This window comes from Rhea americana, unplaced genomic scaffold (assembly GCF_003343005.1).
Source record: "Rhea americana isolate MKP2758 unplaced genomic scaffold, rheAme1 scaffold_39, whole genome shotgun sequence".
Lineage (NCBI taxonomy): Eukaryota > Metazoa > Chordata > Aves > Rheiformes > Rheidae > Rhea > Rhea americana.
In genome coordinates, this window is record NW_028186523.1 from 3,924,017 (window position 1) to 3,950,063 (window position 26,047).

Genomic DNA, 26,047 nt, shown 5'->3' on the forward strand with positions numbered 1-26,047 from the left:
CAGCACAGAACAATGGATGATGGAAAAAACTATGTCTCTGCAGAAGTATCTGATATGTCAGAATCGATTTCTTTTCTGGACTTAGGGGGTAAATCCTCACCTATGGAGTCAACAGTATTGCCTAATACAGAAGAGCAGGAGGTGTGGATGGGTTTTGGAATATGACTTATAATTATGCTTTTTTTCTTCTCCAAGCTTTGATTCTGAAAAATACATCCTCAGTAAGAACATATCTCTTCCCTTACCTTGAAGATATATTTGATTCTTCTGCTAATTTGTAAATAATTAGATCATGTCCAGTAGTGAATGGTTAATACTGTTCCAGACTTTTGAGAAGGAAGTAAAGAAATTCAGTACTTGTACTTTGGATGTATTAGAACCCTACTGTTTTGGTTAGCAGGCTGAAAAGGTTATATGTCCTTGCTGAAAACCTTTTAGATGCTTGGAAATAAAAAATAATAATACTGCATATTGATTTTGAAGATAAAATAACTATTTCTGATGAAACTTAATCACTCCATTTAGGATAGTAGGTTTCCCAACTGAGTTCCCTCAGGTGACTATGTTTAGTAGAGTGCTGGTCACCACAGGGCTCTAGGAAAGTCTGGTAAATCTTTCTGCTAAATGAGCAAGTTGCCAAAGTAGAGACATCTGAGCTCTAAGAAAGGAAAGGATGTTGGGATAGCTGTAAAAATCTCCCACTATTATCACTGTGTCTAGATGGGAAGACTTTTCCTGACTGGATGGTAGAAAGAAAGTTATCTGAAGGTAAAAAGGTGTTGATCTAATAACTGAATATGCTCCATATGAAATGGAAGTACAGAACTGCGAGCAGCTATTAGAAAATACTGCTTGAATTCAGTGCACACAGTGACCAGAAGGTGGAAGCAGTGCAATTTAATTCTCAACGTGCTCTTTTGAAATCATAGTGTTGGCCTGGTCATACGAAAGAACTCTAAATGCAGCAGGGGAAGGGGGGCTTGAATGAAAAAGGGGTTACTTTAGGATGTTAGACAGTCAAGAGACAAATGACTGCTTAGGGTATGAAGTTTACACGGGAGGAGAAATGGAGGCAGTAAGATGGGAAATACTGCATCAGATGTATGCTGATAAGTCATTTTGGGAGTGTCCAATTTTAAAAGGCACAATTGTAACACTCTTCTTCTTTATGAATAGGCGTATCAACCTTTGAAAGTCTTCTTGAGAGTGCGGCCCTTTTCTTTAGCAGAGCTTGAAAACAATGAATCTCAGGTTAGTTGTAGAGTCAAGTTATTTTTCTTCCTGAAGAACAACTTATAAGATGAGATTTCCTTTTATAAAAGTCATGTTTACTACTTCCAAATAGAATTAGTGGATGCCTGGGTGAATGTGGTGTATGGGGGTGGGTTTTATTAATCAAAGGTTTAGTAATTTGCCTGGTACAAACATGCTTGCACACACTCCCTGTACCTGTAGTTCTGCAAAACTCCACTGGTACCTTATTTAAAAACTGGTATCGCTCTCAGCTCTGTGCAGTGTTTGAGTAACAAAGGATATCATACAAGAGATTATGCACTTTGAGGAATAATACAGGTTTTTGACGCTTGAGTTCCTTAAATGCTTGAGTGGGTAAATGCCTTGTTCTGTCAATTTGTTCTATAACATCTGTGGTTTCTTCTATCAGTTTTAGAGGCTTCAGTGTTTTGTGCATGCACACATGCATGTGTGTGAATACTGTTTTTTCCCCTCATTGTGAACACCGGTGAGAAGTTTGGCTTTCTTCAGAGTACAAGGCCACTGCAGTRTATCTTCTGTCAGCAGTGATCATTGCTAGACCTCATAGGCTTCCTGATAGACTCCTTTTTGCTGACCCATTAGAATAAGGGTTTAATATTGGTTCTGTTCTTTAGCTGATTTGCTTCTTGAGGTTTGCTTGTTGTGTTTTTTTCTTCTTTCTTTCCCCATTCCCATGTGTAATTGTCATCTTGCATTTAATCTGCCAAGTTTGGAACCTTCTTATTTTCTTCACTTGAATGGCTTTTCCAGAACCCATTTACCTTTCTTCAGACCTTTCTTGTTCAGCTGTATGACCTGGCACAGTGTTTCCAGTATGGAGTTATTCAACGATTTGAGATGACTGTAAGGATAAATTGATCAACAAAAACAAATTGTTCTACAGGCTACCTCTTTCTCATTCCTCTTTGGAATGGGAAACCTCTAAATACCTACCATTAATGAAACTACTATTTCATTTGTTTATGTTCTTTAAAGCAGGGGCTGTAAATATTGCAATTTGTATTAAGTTTCTTAACTCTTGCCTTCATGTAGTTCTTCATCAAATAGTTGATCTTTCAATATATTAGCTATATGTATTAGTTTTGCACTGTATGAAGGCTTTTCTTCTCAGCCTCCAAAAACTCCGAATCAATCTGCAAGAAAATTCTTCAACGTTTAGTATATGTTCTGTTACTGATGATCTTAACTATCACCTGTATCCATGARGAATGTTCTTGGTAACAAATAGAAAAGCCTTCTTATCTCTATTATAGAGAGATCAAATTAATTCTTCTTTCTTCTCCCTGCTATGCCTATTTTTTGGAAACAATCTTTTCTCCAAATATTTAACACATTAAAAATATATATTAATCATAGTTGTAGGTTCATGCTTTAAATGGAGACATTCCACAAGTTAACTCATCTGTTGTTGCTTACAGAGACAGTAACTTAAGCAAGCAAGGCAAAAGTGCTCAGGATGAAATTCTATAGTCTTTATACAATTACCAGTTGTATCCAGACAGTATAACAGGTTCAAGCATTGTACAGATGGAGCAAGTGTTTGGTCTGAGTTTAGTACCCATTCTTAAAGCTTCTAAACCAATTGATAAACTGACTTGTTAAATGAGACTGCTGAGAAACTTGATATGTACATGCTACACAGATTATTAGTATTACCAGCTCTGGCTAGCCTTTAAAATGTCAGATTGAGTAGCAGTTAATAATCCTTGTGCTGATGCTTCAGAATGCTTTTAAGCTGTTTTAGTAGTTCAGATTTTATTAGCCTGTCTACTGTCAAATTCTCTGGTTGTTCTGTGTTTGTCTAGTTAAATGAATGCTATTTCTTAACTAAGTAAATGTTGGATATAATTACCTAGCAATCAAATTACACATGAAACCAATTCAGATCTCAGTGATGACACCATCTATCTGTCAAAGGATCGTGCTTCAAATCTGTCTTATTTTGTTGATTATAGCTTGTTTTTCACTGAAAATGGTTCAAGTGGAAAACTACTAAGTTTCTATATAGCTCTGTTCGCACAGTTTATATATAGGGTACTGTAAGCCAGAATCATAATATAGTAGTGTTCAGGAAGTGTGAGAAAGTGGCTGTAAGGAATCCTGGAACAGTGTTAAACCTTCTACAAAACTTCAGACAATTGCCTTAACTTTATTTGCTTTCTTTCATGTGAAAGAAGTGTCTTTGTAGTTGTTGAGTATCTTGAGAGAATATGAATTTTGCAACTGTTCATAGCTTCAGTAAATGGATGAAAACACTAATTATTTTCTTTTTAATGTAATTTTCCTTTTAAATGTAGAGTGATGTTTTGTTTTATTTTGTCTTGTTTTTTTAAGGGTTGTGTAACTATTGAAGATTCTCAGACAGTAACTCTTCATGCACCCAAAGAGTCTTCTGCAATGAAAAACAGTGAAAGAGGGATTGGCCATTCTGTACACAGATTCACATTTTCTCAGGCAAACACTTTTTCATATTTTTATTTATGATTTTTCACTATAATGCTGAAAATTGAAGCGTTTCTATTGTATTGTACAAATATAATCTTTCATCTTTGAATTACGTCTAGTACATCTTGTCTTAAAAAGCATACTGCTTATTACTTCTAGGTTGTTAAGGAAGCTGTGTTACAGTGGAGATGCCAGTTAGATGAGACAAGGAGGCTTCTTTGAGAGTTCTGTTTTCTTTGATTAGATGCCACAGAAATTTATTGTAGGTGCAGACTCACTGTGGTTTTGCTGTTTCTACATGACCTCATTTGGGAAGTGTTACAGGAACTCAGGTGTTTAAAGGGATTTCTGTAAGCATGTTTTTTTATGATGTAGTTCTTTCAATAAAGAACAGCAGCCTAAGCACTTGAACCTTCTACACTGGAAGCAAGTTTTTTCTTGATTTAAAAAATATCTCACCTATTGCAAGAACTTCCAGTATTAAAAGATAAGCTGCTGCGTGATTAGTAAGTCATTTAGACCCTTGTAACTGCTCATTTTCTGTTCAACTGTGGATGATTGTTACAGAGTTAAGAGCATAGCTCTTGAAAATATCCACCAAAAGGAATGTATTCAATAGCATTCTGAGCAGTTTATCTTAGGACCAGGAAGATATTCAAGAGTAAGTGCAAGTCTGAGTGCATCTCAGAGTTAAGCAGACATGCTATGATAACCCAAGAGAAAACCCTGAACTAGAGGGGATTGAGGCAAGACAAACTGAGCTGGTATCCCCTGCTCAGCTTGCTTTGAAAAACTGGTCAGTATTATTCAGTGCTTATATGATGATATATTAAGCATATTTTTTAAAATTTATATAATGTTCATCCACTTTTTCTTCTCTGCTCTTTCCCTTCCCAAAGGTTTTTGGACCAGAAACTACTCAAAGTGAATTTTTTGAAGGCTCAATGAGAGAAATAGTAAGAGCATATGTTAATGGAGTAAATGGACTAGTGTTTACTTATGGAGTTACAAATGCAGGCAAGACATTCACTATCCAAGGTATAAAATGTTTGCCAAAAAGCATATATAACAACCAAGTCAAATCTATTGAAGTTCATGTGAATGTCTAAATCTTGTTTTTATTGTTATTTTTAAGGATCTTCAAAAGACTTTGGTATTTTGCCTCGCTCACTTGATGTGATTTTTAAGCACATAAGGGGAAGACAATACCTGAAGATGAATTTTAAACCATATTTGAGTAATGATGTTAAGAAACTAGAAGATGCACAGGTTAAGCAAGAGGAAACCATAAAGACTACCATTCTTGCCTCACTAAAAGAGGTCAGTAACCAAATACTGCTTAAAGAATAAAGATTTTTAAACTTCCTTTCTAGCAATTAGACTAGTTCTAATAAATCTCGGTTTAACTGTTAAAGTTATTAAGTTTATCTTAATCTATAGTATGGGTACTTTGTGAACCTTGAAAAATAAGGCAACTTGCCACTTTTAGAGCTTGGAGTAAACTGGAAGAACTTTTTGCAGCCATCAGTACATAATTCAAAATAAAAACATTGCAAAAGCCAAAGCCTGAATTTCCATAGGGGAGTGGTTTTGGCACTTGTTTGATGCCAGCCCTTGAAAAGACAGAAAGCTGACCTATCTAAAAGCTGTTTTTTGTTCCCCAGCAAGTCTTTTTTTGATCAGTTCCCTTAGGCTGCATCTATACTAGAATTTGAGCAACTATCTACTGGTTCAGTGGAGATAGTGACAGCTTTTTAGCAGAGGTAACAAAGCAGAAGAGTCCCTTCTGAAAGAAGACAATCTTAAGTCATATTTAAAAGTTTGTGAACCTGTAACTTATAGCTTCACAAAGAATTTTTCTGATGCAGAAAGCAAATTGACATGTCACCAAATTAAATTCCTGGAAGGACTGCAATCTACTTTAGGGGATTGTATATATCTTAACTTGTATTTCTAGTCTCTGAAGAATATAAGTGGAGTAGAAAAATCTTTCCTTTGGCAGCCTTCTGTTCTCAATATCTCTATCCAGTTCTTTCAGTTGCAGTGTAAGAAACAAGCTCTACTGAATGTGTGACCCTTATACTTCTAAGTCCGATTGCAAATTATCACAAGATATCTACCTTTTTCCTTGTAGTCTGAATATCTTTAGTCTGGTAAGTCGGAAATGGGGGCTGACTTAATCTGAAAGTTCAGTAGGTTCATCTCACTATCATTCAAAGCAAGTCTAGAATTAGTGATTGACTTTTTTTTATTTGGTCTTTAATATCAGCATTATTCTTAAAGCACTCCAGTTAGCTCAAAGAATATTCTTCTAGAATCAAAATCGTATGTGAGGTTCCACTCTAAATTCTATTGCTTAATTTAAACTCTGTGCACTGAACTTCACTTATTCTGAATTTAGTTAACATTTTTGAGGAAAGACCTCAGATGAAAAATGTAAAACATGCTAAAGATCACATTTCTTTTGTGAATGTCTTAAGTGCACATGCACTCTGTGTGTGTAAGAGTGGGGATCCTAAAGAAAATGAGTTAAGAGAAGTGGTGGGTAAATATTTTTAGAGTCTTCAGGAAACCAACAGACTTGTAGGAAAGACAAGCGGCAACTCAAGGTGTAGAACAGGAGGTCAGATATCGTATTTTGAATGCAACTCTTGGAGTTATTAATCAAATCAATGATTTAACATAGAGAAGTTTGTCAGTTACTGAATGTTATAGTAAATGGTCTAGATGCTGATGCAGTACAATGAAAAGTAAGCAAGCCTACACCATTGGGAAGGAAAATTAAAATGCATATAGGAAAAAATGCATATAGGAAATAAAGCGTGACAGACTGGACTATTTTGGCTATGCTGCTGCTCACAGGTCTGCTGCAATGCTTCATGTTAATAGCTCAGCTATCACCAATACTGAAGCCATGCTTTTTGATAGCTTGTGAGCATCAGAACAGCGATGCTATTCACTTAAGCTTGTAATCTGAGAGCAGATAAGGCTTGGTGGAGTGGTTTTTGGTTTTTGTGGATTTCTGTAGGCCCTTTTCCCAGGCTCAATTTACATGTTGTGTAAATTACATGTTGTGCCACTGTTCCTTTTACTCTCTCAGCATAAACTGATCTGAATTACTGCAATACCCTTGTATTTAGAGTTTATATGAACAGTAGAACATTAAAGTACTGCTGCAAAAAGTTATTGTGCATGCTTCACATCCTCTTCCCTTTCACCAGTTCTTTTTACTGGATTAAATATTTCTTTTTTACTGAGTTAAAAAGCTGCTTTACTTGCACTGTAACTCCCAGCTGTCTTCTCTTATTCCCTGTCAATTGTCAGCTTCTGCCTCTGGAAAATAATGTTGGTTTTTGTTCCCATTTGTTTTTAGGCAGTTGTTTTAGTGTTGTGTTTTTTTTTTTGTATTAAGTCTCATGAGTCAAAGACTAGTACAGTGACATAGCTAACTCACTCAGTTTTGTTGAATTCTCTCTGTAAAAACTTATACTTTATCATGCATGCAAGTATTGGGGCATTGTTTTTGTACTCCATCTTTGACATATGTGCCATACATGAGTCTTGTACCTTGCTTTATAATCCTGCTGTGTGCTTTACAAACAGAATGAATAGGGTTCCTGCTAGTGGTGTCACTTAACTACTCTAGAACATAAATAATTGAATATATTACCAGTGCCTGTCTTGGCAAAGTGAACAYTTATAAGTGGACATTATAAAATAAATGGCAATGAAATCTCATGCAATTTGCATCTAAAATGCAACAGCTGACTTCCTTTCTGTTTGTTTAAAAAAAAAACCCAAACCACTCTGTTTTGGATATAAAAAGTTGAGTAACATAGGCTTGCTATGAATTGTCTAGTGCTGCCTGTCACTGCATTGTAACAGGTGAACCATTGTCTGAGACTTACTACTTTCTAAACATCTGCTCCCCTGTTGTACTGTGGGGTGACTGTCTCTCAGGATTGCTTTTTGGAAATAGAAGTGAATGTCCTAATGAAAGTGTGTACTGGTATATAAAATAAGGTGGAAAAGGGAAAGTAGTACTTGAAGATACAGGATTCTCTAGTGGGAGGTTTTAAAATTTTGTTTATGTAATGGAGTTCAGTGAAGGTGTGTACTTAAACTGTGCTGTTATCCATACAAGACTTAAGGCCTTTTAATTGAGTCATAGGTTATTGGTTTATCAGATCTTTAAGTACTTTATAAAGCTATCGTTTCCTTTTTGAGGTCTTAAAATAAGTTTGACTCACCCTGCCAAGCCTGGCACAAGCCTGTGACTTTTTCAAAATGTGATTTGTTCCAGGCAAATAAGAAGAAATAAGACTGCTTTAGTCTTTCTTTCCCTCCCCTGCCCCCAACACATACACACACACAGCCATCTGCTTCTGGAAGACTTACTTCTCCAGCTTGTCTGGTTTGTTGTAATACTGTTCAGATTTATGTAGTAGTTCATAAAGGCATTCTTGACTGTTACATTCAGATGGAGAGTCTATTGCCTTGTTTCTCCCTGAACTGTAAAGTAGGTCTCATGTTAACAGCAATTAGCCTCCAAGACAGGCTGCTAGGAATAACAGGAGGCAAAAATTCTTGTGTATCTTAAGTTCAGTGTTAGAAACACTTCATTTGGCGTGGAAGTAAGTGTGGCTTAATATTTAATGTTCCTTGAATACTGAACTCTTAAATAGTGGAATTACTGTCATCTTCTATTTTTCTTCTGCTGTTCTCATCGTCTGTTTATCTAGATGTAACAGTTTCTTATTTTTTTTTCAAGGATACAGAAAGCATCTTGAATACTGTTACAAATGCATATCATTTGGAATCTACTTCATCTATCAATTCTACTTTGAAAAGTCTGCCTTCTGATTCACTAGGTAAAGAAAGTGGAAAATTCCAATGCAATTATGAATAGAAATTCTGGAATTTAGGAATGGAAGTGGGTAACTCAGAGGATTTAAAAATTGCCATACTATATACAGTGTAGAAAATATTTTTTTAACTAAGCTTAAAATGGAGAGAGAGATGTGCAAAGCTACCAAAAATGCTTTTTACCTTTTGGGGAGGAAGAGGCTAATGGACAAACTGCGAAAGCTTGTGGTAAGCAGAGGGAATGGTTAAGAACTTCATCTTGCGCATATTCTGGTTATAGATGACTGTGGAGAAATACAAATGTTCTTGCATAAACTTGGAAGTTATGCACTACAGTGCATCTCACTGTACCACACATGTATATGCAAGCCTCTTCTAAAAGGTTCGGCACACTGCTTTAGTACCGGAGTTTAGTAAGTAAATTAAGGTTCATCAATGAAGTGTTTGATCACTGAGCTCTTCTCTTTTGGTTGTCAGAAAAAAACTTTGTTCCACCTGACATGTATAGGACTAACATGCACCAAAGAACACAAGCATCTGTGTGGATTTCCTTTTATGAAATTTATAATGAATATGTGTATGACCTACTAAATGTATTGTCTACATCAAAAAATCAGAAACGCAGAGTCTTAAGAATTTGTGAGGATCAAGGAGGAAGTTCATATATTAAAGGTAATACTATCTTATTACCTGTATGGTTTCATAGAATTTTAACTAGTGATCAGAAGTGTCTGAAAAAGGTCTCTTTTCACAGACTTAAAGTGGATTAATGTGCAGAGCACTGAAGAAGCCTGCAAAATACTAAAAATTGGAAATAAGAACCGAAGCTTTGCATGTACTAGAATGAACGAGCAGTCAAGTAGGAGGTTTGTTGATTTGTTTCTCTAATTATAAGCATACCCTGTCTCTTCTTGGCGGGGAAGGAGGAGAAGATTTTATAGCCTCTCTGCAATGAGCAACTCTTCAATAATAGTTTAAGAATTTCCTTGATTATTCTGATTTTAAGAAATCTCCTTTCTGGAAGAAATCTAAGATGGGTGTGGAGAGACCAGACAACTTTAATAGTAGCTGGACTTCAGTTGCCATTCATAGCTTTGTACAACTAAGGCAGATCAAAACACGTTCATTTTGAAGTGCCAGCAGGGCTGCAGGTCTTGGCAGACACTAGTGAAGCTGGGTGGGCTTTTGCTGTGCAAGGATGTAGAAAGAAAATCTGAATAATTCTTAATCACTCCTTTAGCAGTATAACTCTTAGAAATCTAAAGCCTGTCAACAGGGACATAGGAATATGTGTGGCTTATAGTACCTTTCATTACTGCTAAGTTATCTAGATCCTGATTGTTGTACTGTTGCTGACTTTCATTAGTATCTTAAGAGTGAAGAACTTACCTTAAGCACATAGCTCTTATCCAGCTCTGGGAGAATCTGATTTGATGGTGTGGGAGGAAATAAATGGAGAAGGTAATATACTTTCTGTTGAAAATAACCTTTCCACACATATTAAAGGACAGATTAATAAGAGGATGCAAAAATGAGTAACAGGGCATGTTATATATTTAGCTAATACAATCACACTGTTACTAAGGATACTTTTTCTCTAAAAATCAGGAGTTATGTTCTTCTGTATTAACTATAGGCAGCTGCTGTTAAATTTCGTGTTATGCTACCCCCTGAATTTCACTCAAGCTTTCTTTAAGAATTGTAGAAAAGAATTCCATGCTTTTTCTGGTGGAATTCTGTACTTAGAATCTTCTACTTTTGCTCCAGGGAATACACTGACTTCCATTTGCTTCTAAATTGTGCTGGTTTTATATACATCACTCAATTCAGTTTGGCTTTGTGCTGATAGGTAAAACCCTGCTTTAAAATTATACTGGATTTGTTTGTCTCTTGCAGGATGTGCTTCATGATTTACTGGATAAACTGGGGACAAAGCACTTCTAGTTTTGGAGTTTTCTCTTTGGTTTAATATAGCATAAGTCCATCCTCTTGCCTTTGTAGCTTGATGGTTAAAACAGAGGAACTATGTCTTTAAACGATTACAAATGCAACCTGAAAACTGAAAAATCAAAAACTGAGCATTTAACTGTAGAAGAACTAGGCAGAATTTCAGCTTCTAGGCTGTAAATGTGGTATTTTTCCTTCTACTATATAAAAAGAGATGAAGTTGCAAAATATACTTTAACTTTTATTAGCTGCTAAATGAAATGCATTGCAAAGGTAATTAATGTAAATTAGTGAATTAATTGCTGTTACTTTTTCAGCAGTGAACATTTTGTGGCCTACAGGTTTTACTTTGCTTCAGTGACTGCTTAGTTTTCATAATTCTAGTCATTAACAAGGACTCTTTTCCATTCCAGTCACAGTATATTTTCAATCAGGCTACTGAAGCTAACTGATGAGCATCAGCCGCATGTTCTTGGTGTTTCTGAGTAAGTGAATGCTTCAGTTGATTAAGTTAATGTTAAGCAGTTGACTTAAAGCAGTTGATGCTTAAGTTGGTAAGGCATAAGCATTCCAAACTGGTGCACTTTTAATAGACAATTCCTCTGGGAGCTGAAGAAGAAATCAGAAGCGCACTGGTTACATAAACTGACTGTAAACCTGATAGAAGTTTTTCCCTACTTTCTCTGTTAAGGTTTGGCTGCAGGAACCTGTGAAAACTGTCGTTAATTCAGGGAAAATATAGGTATATAGCCTTAAATAATCAGGGGAGCACTTGGGACAAAGTAGTATAATGTATGTAATACCACACTATTCAGTTTAGTAGAAGCCGTATGGCTGTCTGATAGAAGCTGATCTCTAAAGTCAGTGCAGCAACTAGTGCTGAAGAACCAGTGCGGATGCTGTGCCACTGCTGAGAATATCTTTGTACTTTAGGACCAAACCAACTAGTTTATGGGTTAAATTTTTGTGGCCGGGGATGTTCGGTGTGTTCCTGGAACACAGTTTCCAGTGTCTCTTAATCCCAAAAGAATCCAACTGGTATGATCTGTGACTGTTTGGTGGTGCAATCTACAGCACAGTTAAAAGGGATCATCAAGAGATTTGCTTCAAAATTGCTCTTCTGACCTGATATGCTAATGTAGGCATACCCTGTGAGAGCRGTGCTAAGTCCTTACTGCTCTCTGGTCCCTTCTGATTTGGAGGAAGTTACTTAATGTTTTGGCCTGAAGCTGTTACAGTTCTTTTGTGTGTTTTTTCTCTTAATCCTCCACTTAGCTTGAAATAGAGTAATGAGTGCAGTCTTGAATTGGAGTATTTTAGTTCCATACTAATTCCTTGTGATTTGTCTCTTGTCTCTACTGAGCGGAGATGGTAATAAATAAGCATTTCACTATTAAATAATACCATTTAATGTCAGATGGTGCAGTGATAAATACTCTAAGGAAAGATAAGCTGAGGAAGTGACTGCTTCTGTATGCTTTGCCATTCTGTGTCTAGTATATTCCACTGGCAAAGCTTGCAGCAGCTGCTAACTGAAGGACAGAAAATYTAGATGTTCAAGGAAAAGCTCTTCATCTTGTACTTAAAAGGATTGAGATCATAAGATTATATCCTTTCACACAGATAATATGCATTATTAGTATGTATTAATGTGTACTTATTTCAGCTGCATGAAGGGATATGATCTTAGTTCATCTCGTTTTATATAAATCAAAGCTATGTATGGGTGAGCAATAATTAGGTTACATAGGTTAACTACCTTCTGAAACTTCATATTTTTCAAGAGCTTTGTTTATATTAAAATTGAGGTTCCATGAATATTTGGGGTAGTTTTCTCTGATCATAGCTATAAAGCCATGAGTGGCAATTCTGTAGCCTGAATTTAATAGCACATAACTGTTGCAGCCAAATAGAAGAGCTATAAGGTGATMGTGTTAAAGGACTTCTGGCCTTTTAAATACAGTGTGTTGAAGCGTATCAGCAACAGTATCTTGTTACATTAGTTTTAGTGCTGAAACTAGTGAAGGTGAAAGTCAAGTGTTTTTATAGTGAGCACCACTGTACAAAAGTGCTTCGGAAATTCCTTTTGTCTTGGAACTGGTAGTACTTGATTGTGTTAAAAATTAGGTTCCTGAAGTGAATACTTGTCTAAGAATGCGTATGGAGTTTTAAATGAAGTCTATGTGATTCTTCAAATGCACTAAAAACTGCCAGAGGAGCCACGGTTTTGTTCAAGAATTTTTACATGTGGGAAGATAGTTTAGTACTGGTATTCTAAATGCTCTGCATAGTATCTTCAGAACAAAACTTCAACACTGAAGAAGTGTAACTTCTTAGGTGTTCTAGGTGGGCTGAAATGAGCCAGTTCTTATACTTTAGACTTAAATATGAAGACATATAGTTTGATTTTTTTTCCCTCATATTATTTAGAAACAAGTTTGTATCTCTTCTGGTTAATTCTTTCACCCAGACTGTCTTTCTGTGACTTGGCTGGATCAGAGCGGTGTAATAAAACACAAGCCTTTGGAGATAGACTAAAAGAAGCAGGGAATATTAATAATTCTCTTCATATCCTCGGAAAATGCATTGCAGCATTGAAGCAGAATCAAAATCCAAAGTAAGTGACAAATCTTAAACAGCATACTTAGCCTTCAGCCTAAAACTTGGTACCTCATTATGTTTCTGGATGAGATTTATAAGGTAAGAGGACTAAAAATGCAAATCTGCAGTATCTTATCAGTTGTCTTTGAGATGTCACTGGAATTGTATTGAACATTCTTATTATTTGTGGAGATTGTGGAAAGGGAAACTGGAAACAAAGCTAACACGCTTTTTTAGTGTGTGCGTATGAACAATGTTTTGTGTACAGTTTCCATTTTGTCATGTTCCTTTCCATCTGCAAATTATACAAGTGAACTTGTCAGATGACAGAAGTGTCTTGTAGTTAGCATTTGGGTTGTTCTAGTATATGTTTTCTTACAGTAGGGACTGTAGTGCAGAAAGGTTTTACTTGCTCCTCTTGTTTTTAAATACTTTGTTGGAGAGCTTGAGAAATCCAGCAATGACCTTGGTCTTTGAAATAGTTTAGGCTCAGATATGAGCATCCTAATGATAGTTCTTTTTTTATCTTTGGGGAAAGAGATATAGTCTAAGTGAACTTATGGTATCACGTAGGCCTTTCATAACTTTTTGTTGGAATTTTATTATTTTCTCTGTGAGGATGAAGCCAAGCTATATTCCATTCAGAGAGAGCAAACTGACTCGTCTGTTTCAGCCATTCTTCTGTGGAAAAGGCAAAGCTTGTATGATTGTAAACATTAATCAACGTGCTTCCACCTATGATGAAACACTACATGTCATGAAATTTTCAGCTATAGCCAAACAGGTAAGGGGGAAGCTTCTTTCCCAGCTATTCTGCATTCTGTTACTATAGAGCTGTGAATGATCGGGTTGTATGAACCTCAGGGTTGTTAGGGCTTTTGATATGTTATTTTTCTACATGTAGCTTCTTCTCTCTAAAGAATTTTCAGTAGTCTTTTCTATCCTCAAATTTATTTGTTGTAGCAAGATAAGATAGCTGCAGCTGTCTAGCTTGTTTAAATTCTATGCCACAAATGCTTTGTGTAAAAGTAGACTAGGGACTTTCAGATATGCCTAGTTATAGCATATATTTCAGCAAATGCAGGATCTGCATTCAAGCTTTTGATCACTTAAATGTTTGTATGAGCTGAGTTATTCAAACCTTTTGGACAACAGCAGTGCTACAAAGAGATGTCCTTTTTCATTTTGCAGTCTACACAAGATCTCTTGTGCCTACACTGTTCTTATTTGGCTAAGTGTAAGTTATTAATACCAAATAAAATTTTGTGCAAGTTAAAGCTTGAAGGTAATGTGCTCTTGTGCTTTGGAGGTCTCTCTAAAAAAAAAAAAAAAAAAACCTCTAAGTCTAAATTATTCTGTGTTTCCTGCTAAATCTACTTACCAGTCTCTTTAAATTCAAGACTTGGGAGTGATGTCTAGTCTTAACCTTTTTCAGTTTCCCTGGAAGGTGCTGCTTTGAAGAGCTAACTTTGAGTGGGGTGGTGGTGGTGGGAGGAGGAATGAAGGGGGGAGGTATTGGTGTGTTCCACAGCAAAAAAATGTCCAGGACGCACAAAGGAACCGTGGATGAGTTCTTGCACCTTTCAAATGTCTAATGATCAGTCTAATATGATCTTAGACATTTTTTTCCATCTTTAGCTGCAATTTCCATTATAAGAGCATGCATTGAGGACACAAGCTTCTCTGACTTGTCTTACATCAAGTCTGTCTTGACAAACTTAGTCTTTACTGGAGAGACTTGTTGGATCCTTGTCACAGTATTTTAGGAAGCAACAAATATCTTAAGGATTTGCTTTCAGTTTTTCAGAAAACTACACTGAAAGTTTCAGGAAACTACACCAGAAACTGACACTATCTGTAGACAACYATATTAAGCTTGTCAGTGTATAGTCTTTCAGTATTCTAACAGCACGGTAACTAGAAGCTTTATATCAATACTGACTTTTTTTGTCTGCTAAGGGCATAATAAGTTTTGTTAATGTTCTTGTAATCRTGAAATAAAATGTAAATACAACAGTGCACTTATGCCCCTTCTTTCTAGTGTTCCTCTGTCCACAGTATTGACAGCATTGATAAATCTCTATGGTCACTTCTGGTTTGTGTTTTTGTTTTTCAGGTAATCCAGACGATCCTACCCAAAACTTTCAGTTACTTTACCCCCAAGTTAATTGGAAGTGATGGCAAGCCTATCATACACTTTAACACATCTGTAGAGGATTTCCCTGATGGTACTGAAACCTCCATGGAAGAGGAAGTAGACATCACCATTCTTAGTCATGAGGTAGATATACATCTACCCCAAACTGTGCACAAGAAAGCCATTGGTATTAGCTCTAATACTAGAAACTTCTGCTATAAGAGATATGCTAAAGCTCTTCCAAATGAGATCTGTGAACTTCTGCTCATTGTTAGATCCAGACTTAGTAGTCTGGTCTGAAAGAGCAAATGCGGAAGGCCTTTTCTGCCTTGTAGTCACGTCAAGTGCCAAAACGCAAGGTTTGATGCCAAAAGGTATCAAATTAGTAACACTTTTGATAGCAGAAACAAAGATGGAAAAAAGCTGTCTTTGCAGTAGAAGTAACTGAAGTTTAATAATACTTTCACCCCTTACCTTGAAAACATGGGTTTGTAGAAATGGCCTCTGAATATCTGTATTAATAGATCAGTCTTTCCTCTGACACTCATATTGAGATATTTCTGGCTTATTTTCTGAAGTAAAGTATTTTAAATTCAGGATCTCTTGAAAACTACTGAGAACCTAAAGGAAGAGCTAGTTGCAGAAAGGCAAAGTAAACTTCTCCTGGAGGTGAAGATACGTAGAGAGATGGCAGAAGCAATGTTTCGACAGCTACTGGAAACAGAAGAAGCCTGGAGGTAAGTCAGATAGCAATCCTATAAAAGATGTGAAAGATTCACGGGGATCAAACTTAACTCAGTTGGTTAGAGCGYGGTGCTAATAATGCCAAGGTCRTGAGTTCAATCCCTGTATGGGCCACTTGTTTCTCTGCTGTGCYGGGGGGGTTGGACTAGCTGATCTCCAGAGGTCCCTTCCAACCTTACTGATTCTRTGATACGTGTATGTATGACTTGTGCTGTTTGGAGAAGTTAGGGTGGGCCAGTTCTGAAGCTTCTAATGAAAAGGCATACTAAAACTGTTTTACAGATCGGTCTCTCCCTAGGTATAGCTAAAACAATAATGCCACTTCRTGAATTTTATTCTCTTGTTAATTTCAAATTGACTAGAGGTTCTCTTGACTTTCTTGTTACTAGTACCTAGCAGATGAAAAATACTATAGGTACTCCTCCCTGGTTTGTAATTATTCTGAAACATGCACTTGGTCGTGTGACTGTATTTGTGTATGCTTCAGGTAGATTGAATTGCTTATCTTCAAACTATCCTGCTGGCTTTTTACTCTTAGATGATTTATAAACCTTTTATTTTATTGCATAAACTGCTGTGGCTGTGTGTGCAGATGTTACTAATGTAGGGTTTTTTTTCAAGTGTGTCCAGATTACTCCAACAGAGAAGTAGTGTCACTGGTAATCTCAGGTGTGCTTGGCCAGAAACACAAACAATTTCAGATTCAGGGCAAGTGTTAAATGATGGTGCGTTCAGTTGGCAAGTTTGCTCCAGCTGAAATCTGAATTGCTGAACAGATTAACCTGAAGTTATGTTCTGTGTTTATGCTAGGGGAATTTTATTAATCGTAGAAGAACTAATGCATATGCTCTATTAATTTGAAATAATGAGGCAAGGTGAATTTTGCATTTATTTAAAGAAATATACTTCAAATATTAGGTCAAGTCAGGTGTAGTTGTGTCTACAGTTACATATTTGTGGATTTTTTTTAACAAAACTTCATTTGACTGATCTCCCAAGAAGAGATCTAAATCCTGTAGCTTAAAATATTCAGACTTCAACAGTCCTGATATCGCTCCTGGATGATTCTAGTGTTATAGGTGCAAACACTTCATGCCATTAGTATGCCAACAGAATTTAAAGTATGTTGTGAGGTTTGAGCACCTCAACTGAAATTGAAGCAAGGGCTGTGCTTACACTCAAAGTTTTCAGGGTGTGTCTTTTAGCTTCATTCAAAAGTGACTTGATGCTTAGTTGTAGCTGGAAGTATTGGTGGTTGTTCATGGGGAGGGTTTGTGCTTTGGTATGACAAAAGGCTTGTGGCTCTTCTGTAGTTAAGTTAGTCAACAGAGGTACGTATTAACAGAGCATCTTAAGGCCTCGACTGCCATAATCCCATTTGTTTGGGTGCTTGCATCACATTGAAATAAACTTGATAATAAGTATTTTTTGCAACTGTAAATAGAAATATTAAAGCTTTGTTTAGAAGCTGAGTTTGTACTGATATCTTTARCTGTACTTAGCAGGTAAATTTCTATTGCCAAACCAAAGAGCAGAAGGGATCAGCATAACAAAAATGAGACTGAGTTCAAGGACTAAATATGTATTCATCTAGATAACTTCTGTTTGCATATACCAAAACAACTTATGTCTCAGTGTGGCTCTGTAGGATCATTAAGAACAGAAAGGAGAAAGGAGAGAAGTACTGCTTGGAATCTTAACTTCACTGCAAGTGATTAGATCTGGTAGCTTTGATGTTACCAGGAGAACACATGTTGTCAAATGTATTAAACTAACATTCTCCTCAGCAACCGCTTGGAAGATATGAAAGACAGTTTTGAAGAAAAACTGGAGAGCAAATTTGAAATGTATAAAGAAGCCATCAAGAAACATGCATATATGTGTGCGATGGAACAAATTGAAGATCATTATGTTCCCATAGAAGAATTTCTAGCTGAGCAGGGGAAAGTTGAGGTATGACTTCACTGTTGAAAAATGTGTCCTAAGTATCTTAACCATAAACAATGCTTTTTCTTAACAGCATCACTTGAGAGTCCTAAATGTAACACAACAGTCAAAATAATAGTAGCAGCTCAGTTTAGCCTTGTTCTTAGCAAGAGCCACTTGAATAGCTAGAGACATGTTTTGTCTAAGGTTGTGTAGCATATACTTAAAATACTTGATATTTGAGGGCTTCCTGATCTTAGAGCTGTAGGTGTAAAGTAAGAAATTTAAGGGCTGGTGGGGGATTGAGTAGAGAAATAGCTATTGTAATTATAATGGGCCTCTGCTCTGAAGATTTAGAGGGAAGATTGTGGGGTAAAACTGATGTGAGATCAAATTTTAGGCAGTTTAGACTCCTGAATGTACTTAGACCTAGAACTGCTCAGTAGTTGTGGTCAGTAAGTTGCTACTCCTTTTGCAGAACATAAAGTGCATGTACTGTCTCAGAACTGCATAAATATGCCACTTAATGATAAGTACACAAGTATAAAAAAAAACCCAGCAGCACATCTGGAAATCACACACCTTTGAGTTGTGTGGATAAAGCTAATGGGCACTTGGACAAAAACTAATACTAGATTATTATTGTCAGTTGCATGTTTAAGCTGGAGTACTAAATGATGCTTTGGTTTTAGTAACAAGTCAAAGTAATGTTCTTTTAAAAAAAAAAACAACAAAAAAAACATGTAGCACTACTCTTGCAGAATAAAGAAAGAAAGTGTTGTAAATGCTTACTTTAACTTTAGTCTGTCAAACTTGTTTCTGGACTTAAAGTATAGAACTCTTTTCCAGTGGTCTCTTTCTACACTATTGCAGTGGTCCTGAGTTAAACAAGACTTATGAAATCCTTTGTGCTCTCAAATTCATAGAAAGTATCTTACTGTATCAGAGCTGATTAGATAGTTTTGATTTTTTTTTTCCCTTTTGCCTAGTAGACACTAAGTGCAAATGCTAGGTGTACATGACAGACCAAGTTCTCCTCTGAATAGCAGTTCTTGTGGTCAAGCCTCTTAACCTCAGCTGCTGCACTTGCAAAAGGGCAGAGTAGCTTCAAAGGCCACTTAGGTCTTCCTGTTGCGTATAGGTGGGAAGCAATGTTTGCTGTAACTATTCAGACTGAGATGTGCTACAAGGAACTGAGGCAAGGCTTGAATTTTTGCAGTGAATCCTTTGCCATCTTTTGCATTGCTTTAGGCCTTTGTGTAAGAGATTCTCATTCTGATGTAAGCAACTACTTTAAACAGCAAGATTCTGGATTTCCATAGAATCTGTTTGTGTGAAGTCCTTGTGACTTCAGAGAGATTCCCGCTGTACACTAAGCTGCAATCTAAAAAAAGTTAGTCAGCTTTATGTACCATGTTCATAGAATCATAGAATCAGTAAGGTTGGAAGGGACCTCTGGAGATCACCTAGTCCAACCTCTCTGCTCAGCAGGGTCACCTAGAACATGCTAGACAGGGTTGCATCCAGGCRGGCTTTGAAGATCTCCAGAGAAGGAGACTGCACCACCTCTCTGGGCAACCTGGTCCAGTGCTCCATCACTCTCCCAGGGAAGAAATTCCCCCTCACGGTCAGGTAGAACTTCCTGTGCTTCAATATCTGCCCATTGTCTCTTGTCCTGTCACACGGAGCAACTGAAAAGAGTTTGTCCCCATCCCCTTGACACCCTCCCTTCAGGTACTTGTACACATTGAGATTCCCGCTCAGCCTTCTCTTCCCCAGGCTGAAGAGGCCCAGCTCTCACAGCTGTTCCTCAKAGGGCAGGTGCTCCAGCCCTCTGGTCATCTTTGTAGCCCTCTGCTGGACTCTCTGCAGTAGCTCCATGTCTCTTGTCCTGGGGAGCCCACAACTGGACACAGGACTCGATGAGGCCTCCCCAGAGCTGAGGAGAGGGGCAGGATCCCCTCCCTCCACCTGTTGGCAACACTCTTCCTAATGCACCTCAGCATACCATTGGCTTTCTYGGYCACAAGGGCACATTGCTGGCTCATGGTCAGCCTGTCATCCACCTGCACTCCCAGGTCCTTCTCTGCAGAGCTRCTCTCCAGAAGGTCAGCCYCCAGCTTGTACTGGTGCCTGGGGTTATTTTTCCCTAGGTGCAGGACCCTGCACTTGCCCTTGTGGAACCTCAGGAGGTTCCTCTCYRCCCAGCTCTCCAGCCTGTCCAGGCCTCTCTGAATGGTAGCACAGCCCTCGGGTGTGTCAGCCACTCCTCCCAGCTTGTTTTCATCAGCAAACTTACTGAGGAGGCACTCTGTGCCCTCATCCAGGTCACTGATGAAGAAGTTGAACAGGATGGGACCCAGTACTGAGCCCTGGGGGACACCACTAGTCATAGGCCTCAAACTGGACTCCAGGCCACTGATGACAACCCTGTGAGCTCTGCCTTTCCGCCAGTTCTCAATCCACCTCTCTGTCCACTCGTCTAACCCACGCTTCCTGAGCTTGCCTAGGAGGATGCTGTGGGAGACAGTGTCAAAAGCCTTGCTGAAGTCAAGGTACACAGCATCCACTGCTTTCCCCTCATCTACCCAGCCACTCATTCCATCATAGAAGGCTATAAGATTGGTTAAGCAAATGTTACATCAGTGGTGAGGTAAACCACTGAGTGTTTTACCTTTTTGCTCTAAAAATCTGAAGTTAAGTCCACAAGGAAAACGCCACTCCCAGATCATATTAACTGGGACAACATTATATTTCAGATCAGTGAGAATGTGCCTCCTTCAGCAGTGGCTTCAGGTGAGAATAGTTTCGGATACTTTCTAGAGTTGTTGAAAACCTACTTTGAAATCCTGAGCCTCGTTAATCATGTGCAACTTTATCACAGTCTAGCCTCTGGATGGATGCATGACTGATCCAGGCAATGGATGAGACTTGTGGGTCTTRACCTATTCAAAGCTCTGTAATGGGAGAATAGAATAACAAAGGTATATAGYAGAGTTGCTTTCTCAGTGCTCTGTCCTGCACAGGGCTTCTTGCCCCACTGATAGGCAGTGTCCTTTCAAGATGTGAGGGAAGTGGTTTTCTCTTGTAGACTGTGGTATATACATGTTTCTGCTTTTACAGTTCTCTGTTTAGGTGCTGACAAGAAATACTGCATTGTGTAATGGCCTCTGTTCTTCCTGTTCCTCCACACTTGTCTTATATTGCAAGCGTTGTGGTTTTTTTGCGCATATTCACTATACTATTCAAATGGCTGAATACCTAATTTTCTATCAGAATATTCATCAGATTAACCCCTAAGGAGACCTCCTTAAGAATTTTGATAATTCTTTAAATCACTCCTCTGTGACCTCTGTTGGATGACTTTTCAGCAGTGGACCTCCTCTCTTTAGATAACATAGGCAGAACAATAGCATTCTAACCAATGAGTCTGGCTGCTGGAAGGGAAGGAGAGATCCTGGCCTTTGTGATAGGTCTCTGATAAGTTACTTTTCAAAAGTAAGAGATCACTTGTAAGTCTTATCCTAATTTCTTTCTAAAACAATTCTGGATTTCATGCTTAGATAATTCTTATTACATTGTAGGTAAATCAAGATTTCCTTTTCAACATAGGGATGGTGTTATTTCTTCACTTAGCGCATAATCTTTTGGATCTTAGCCCAGTCTAGCTATGACCTTTGCAAATTGGCTTAGAGGGCAATCAGAATGACTCCAACATCCATCTGAGAGCTAGCTATGACTTGTATTACTTCCCATTAAGGGGTTTTCTTTTTTAGAAATAAACTCAGATAAATTCTGGTTGATGCCAGGAGGCAGATCTAGCACATCCTTATTTGTTAGGTCAGGCAGACAGACTTGTCTTGAAAGGCTCTCCTTTCATCTAGTGGAAAATGGAATTGGGGAGAAGGAAGTAAAACACTTGTTTTCTAGTATTTGATCAATGTAATTGATCTTGCCCTCTTAGACTCAACCTTTATGGTCGCTTGAGCCTAAATTATACCTCATTTGGTAGATTTTTAAATGTGTTTTAATAGTACTCTCTAGTTATATAACTGCCTCTTACTCAGGCTTGCAACCAATGTTACAGAAGATTCAAATAGGATGGTATTCATAGCAAAACAAAGAACTGATGAAGTGCTTAAGATGTAAAATTCAAAACTGAGGAAGGAGAGCACTTCATAAAATCGAAGTGGGCAGCCAAAATCRAAGTCTTGGTGAGACTTGTTTGATCTCTGGTACATCACACTAGCAATCTGGTGATGCTGTGGTCCTCACAGCAATGAGGAGATTAATATTCAGCTCAGTGAGATGTATTCTTCCTTTACCAAGCTAACTGGCAATGGTGTTTAATACAGATGCACTGGAGTTTCACTTCTGCATTATGGTTGCTCTTAAAACAATTTGGAAATCCTTAAGCTAGAGGAATTAATTCCTATATAAAGATTCTTCCTCTGAGAAGAAGGCCTCAAGATCTGAATGGCATTCTTTACTGTGGTTTCTCAACCATAACTATCATAACTTCCACTTCAAATAATTTAAAAACTGCATATACATGTGTAGTATAGTTGAAGGATGTTCAGTAGTACAGTCAAGTTAAGGAGACACTTGAGACAAATTTTGCCATATCCTCCTCTTTCAGGAGAGAGAGAGTAAAATAATGCAACTGGAAAGGCAACTTGATGAACGATCAGGGAGACTGGCTCCGGAAAGTCCAAGTTCAGATGCACAGACTACAGAAAGTAACATGGAACTGGGTAGGAATCTAATCTGTATATTCACACTTCACTGGCTTTTGGTACTGGGTATAAACAAAACTCTTGTTGCCTATAGATCTTGCGAACAAGAAGATGAAGAGAGCCAATGAAGGATTGCAGAAGCAATGCAAAGAGAAGGAGGAGGTAGCTTTTGCTTAACACTTAATAAATCTGGGGATAGTGGACCTAAACTTTTGAATAGTCAACATTAAAAGATCTGCASTGAAGACAAAAGCATAAGAATTCCTGCAATGGTGTCAAGCTTACAAAAAAGCACTTGCCCAGCTGTTGCCTCTTGTCAAGAGATTGGCTGTATTCTGGCTTTGCTCTAGTTTGTAAAGGCAGATGCTATTATAGCTAGTCACATGGTGAATATAGTGGGAGTTGGAAAAAGGGGAAAAGCTGGCCTTTTATTGGAATGTGTCATTGCTGTTATGGCCTCAGTGCTTTCCTTTCTGAAATGCTGCCCTCTTGGACAAAAGGGAACAGGATGAATGTTAATCAATTTAGATTGAAACTATTTAGATCTAGAGCTAAAACAGTGCCTTAAACCTGTCTTTGCTGTTAGTGCTGAACTCATCCTCTTCCCCTCACCTTAAACTCCAATAATAGACAATTTATCCTTCCATTTAAAAAAAAAGTCTGTGTTTTGCTTGGCATGTGGAGGTGGAAATCATGGGCTTCAGAATGCTATGGAAAACAGAATATTAGTCACTTAAGGTGTGTAGAGGGGAAAGGCGTACTTGAATGAACTTAATGTTAGGCTGTAGTTACTTTTTCCATGTTTAAAGAGGTTGGGGAGGAGGCAAGAGACTTCAGCCTTGCTCCTTTCTCTTCCCAGAATAATTCCTAATAGAAAATAAGAGTAGAGGTTGGAGAAGGAGTTCCAGCTGGTTCTAATAAAGCATGAAAATGGAAAGTGAGCTTAAATCCTCTTCTATTGAAAAAGTGTACTCCAAAACATGTACTCCAGAAAGCTGGTTTTCCTTACCAAGGTTAATGTCCCATTTTTATGGCCCTGGCATTTGTTCTCCGCTCCTGTTCTACAACAATTTCTAGTATCAAAATTTGAAATTGACAGAAAAACTAGAAAGCAAGTTTGGCTTTCATGCTTGATATAAAAGTTCAGTATTGTTTTGTGTGGCTAGAAAATGAGAGGATTGCTGCCTGGCAGTAACTGAAGTGAGAACAATTTAAAGCAGTTACTTCCATCAGTGCCATTCTGCTTTGTTTCAYAATATCTGAGCATGTGTGATGCGTGACTTGCTGCTACTTGTCCTTCCCTCCCACTCCCAGCYTTTAAATGTGGACAGGGGTTTTCTTCAGCTGTGTAGGTATTTCCCTCCAACTGTAAAGACGTATGTTTTCTGTCATAATTATACTTCAGTTCAGAGCATGAATAGTGTTAATGAGATGAGCGCACCTTTCTAACTACCCTTACTGAAAAGGAGCAGACTGTTGCAGGAGTAATTTAGCCTGTGTTAGCATTCTTTGTAGTTGACATATGTCTGTGCAAACCCAGTAGCTTTAGCACAGTGGCCCTTGAATGCACCATGACATTATTTTTAACCAGAAATGATGGGTTGGGGCACAGGGGTTTGAGAGAAACAGATTTCATCTCAGTTGCTTTGGTCTTCATTTGTTCTGTTCAATACTAATCACTTAAATGCTTATAGTGCCTGTATGAGTTTTAATTATAAACAAAATTCATATAAAACATGTGGTCTTGAACTTCAATATGTAGGGGTTTTGTTTTCAGCTTATAAAATCTCTGAAGTTTAAAATACAGAAACTAAATGAAACCCTACTGGAAGCTAATGAAGCCTACAGAAGAATGGCAGAAGAGAACAGCAGACTGAAGCATACAATCATGCTTAAGGTTTGTCAACTATTTAAAAGAAACTATAATGTGGCATGTATCTATAGCTGTATCATGATATCTAAAAACACTGTTTTGTCTTATTTGTTTTAACATGAGCATAATGTTTTTGAGTTGCTTTTGTGCTTTTTTGTTTCATCCCTAACTTAAACTGAGAGTCAGTTTTCACAACCCTTGTGTTTCATTCCTTGACCTTATCTTGTAAGACAAGGCTCCTTTTTGATTTAAGGAATAAGCTTGGTGAATTAAGTAAGTAATTCTATGCTGTAAACTCTTGCTAATCTAAACATGCCAGTTTAGTCAAGCACAGAAAATGCTATTCAGAACTCTCTAGAAGTTTCCTCAAATCATGAAGTGCTCTGCTGAGGCCTAGCAAGCTCCTGATGCACAAAAGCACAACAATACCTAAGATTCTTTGGCTTTAAAGCTATGCTGGAATTCCTGCAGAGGTGGCTTAGCTGAACAAGAGCTATGGGCAGGTAAATCACTTAATACTGAAACAGAAGAACTCTCCCCTTCAAAAGTAGGGCCTTTGTAAAAGTGAATGCATCTGACCTGGGGCATCAACTAAACTCCTAAATAGAAACTGAGATTTTTGAACTCCTGGCATCTTGTATATATGCCTCATTTGCAGTCTGCAAATGAAACAAGACAGGTATAAGACTACATAGTATTCTGAGTGTTAAATTACTTTCTGCAGGCTTTAGCTTAAGTCTGAGACTGAAAATCATTCATCTTGAACTTCCTAATTCTTGAAACCAATTAAAGAAAATAAAGGGGTGGTTCTGTTAATCATGAGGTTTAGAGAGTCTCTTTAAGATTCTGCCCATTTGGAGCATTATTCAGTCCTTGTTAGTAGAATTACAGCCATAATATGGGTTTTGATTTGACCAATTTTGCTTTTTGGTAATTATTTTGCAGGTTRAGACAGTTATTCTAAGAACTAAAAAGCAGCCTTCCTGAAGTTCTTTGCATGGGATGGCTAAGTGTTACTGTCAGCTGCTCCAGTCAGACTTAGTCTCTAACTAGATCTGATGTCCTGTTAGTTTTCTGTACTCTAACTCAAGGTACTGAAGAGCCATTTGGAATAGTAATAGCTGAGGTATTTACTGGAATATAAAACTGGTTCTATGTCTAATGTTCACAATACCTAAAGCAATCTTATCCTCATAGGATCAGGAAATGAGTAATCTTCAAAACTGGGCTAAACGTGTTCTTGAGCTTGAAGAAACAGTATCTTCCCTGCAGAAAGAACTTGAYGAACGCAAAAAGCGTTTGTGTGCAGAAGATCCAAAACAGCAAAAACCGAAGAGAGGTTTGTTAGCTAACCTGAAATCCACAGTAGCAGGAACTTCTGGTACACCTCTTGGTAAAGGCTGGGGGAAGAATGAAGACTCTTCAACATCTTCAAGAAAGCAAATACCATTGGCTCATAAAGTAAAAGAATAATATTTGATTGAAGTGTGCAACTAC

The 26,047-nt window shown here is 37.7% G+C and overlaps 1 protein-coding gene across 1 annotated transcript; it reads left to right on the forward strand.

Moving 5' to 3' along the window:
* LOC146591049 (kinesin-like protein KIF20A) lies at nt 1-26,047 on the forward strand. Its single transcript, XM_085313515.1, has 18 exons — nt 1-141; nt 1,177-1,251; nt 3,610-3,729; nt 4,620-4,758; nt 4,856-5,040; nt 8,492-8,591; nt 9,064-9,258; nt 9,341-9,452; nt 10,947-11,018; nt 13,004-13,150; nt 13,753-13,918; nt 15,251-15,415; nt 15,869-16,008; nt 17,803-17,968; nt 22,581-22,695; nt 22,772-22,839; nt 24,455-24,574; nt 25,748-26,047. The coding sequence occupies exons 1-18, from the start codon at nt 13-15 to the stop codon at nt 26,021-26,023; spliced, it is 2,490 nt and encodes an 829-aa protein (XP_085169641.1). The 5' UTR covers nt 1-12; the 3' UTR covers nt 26,024-26,047.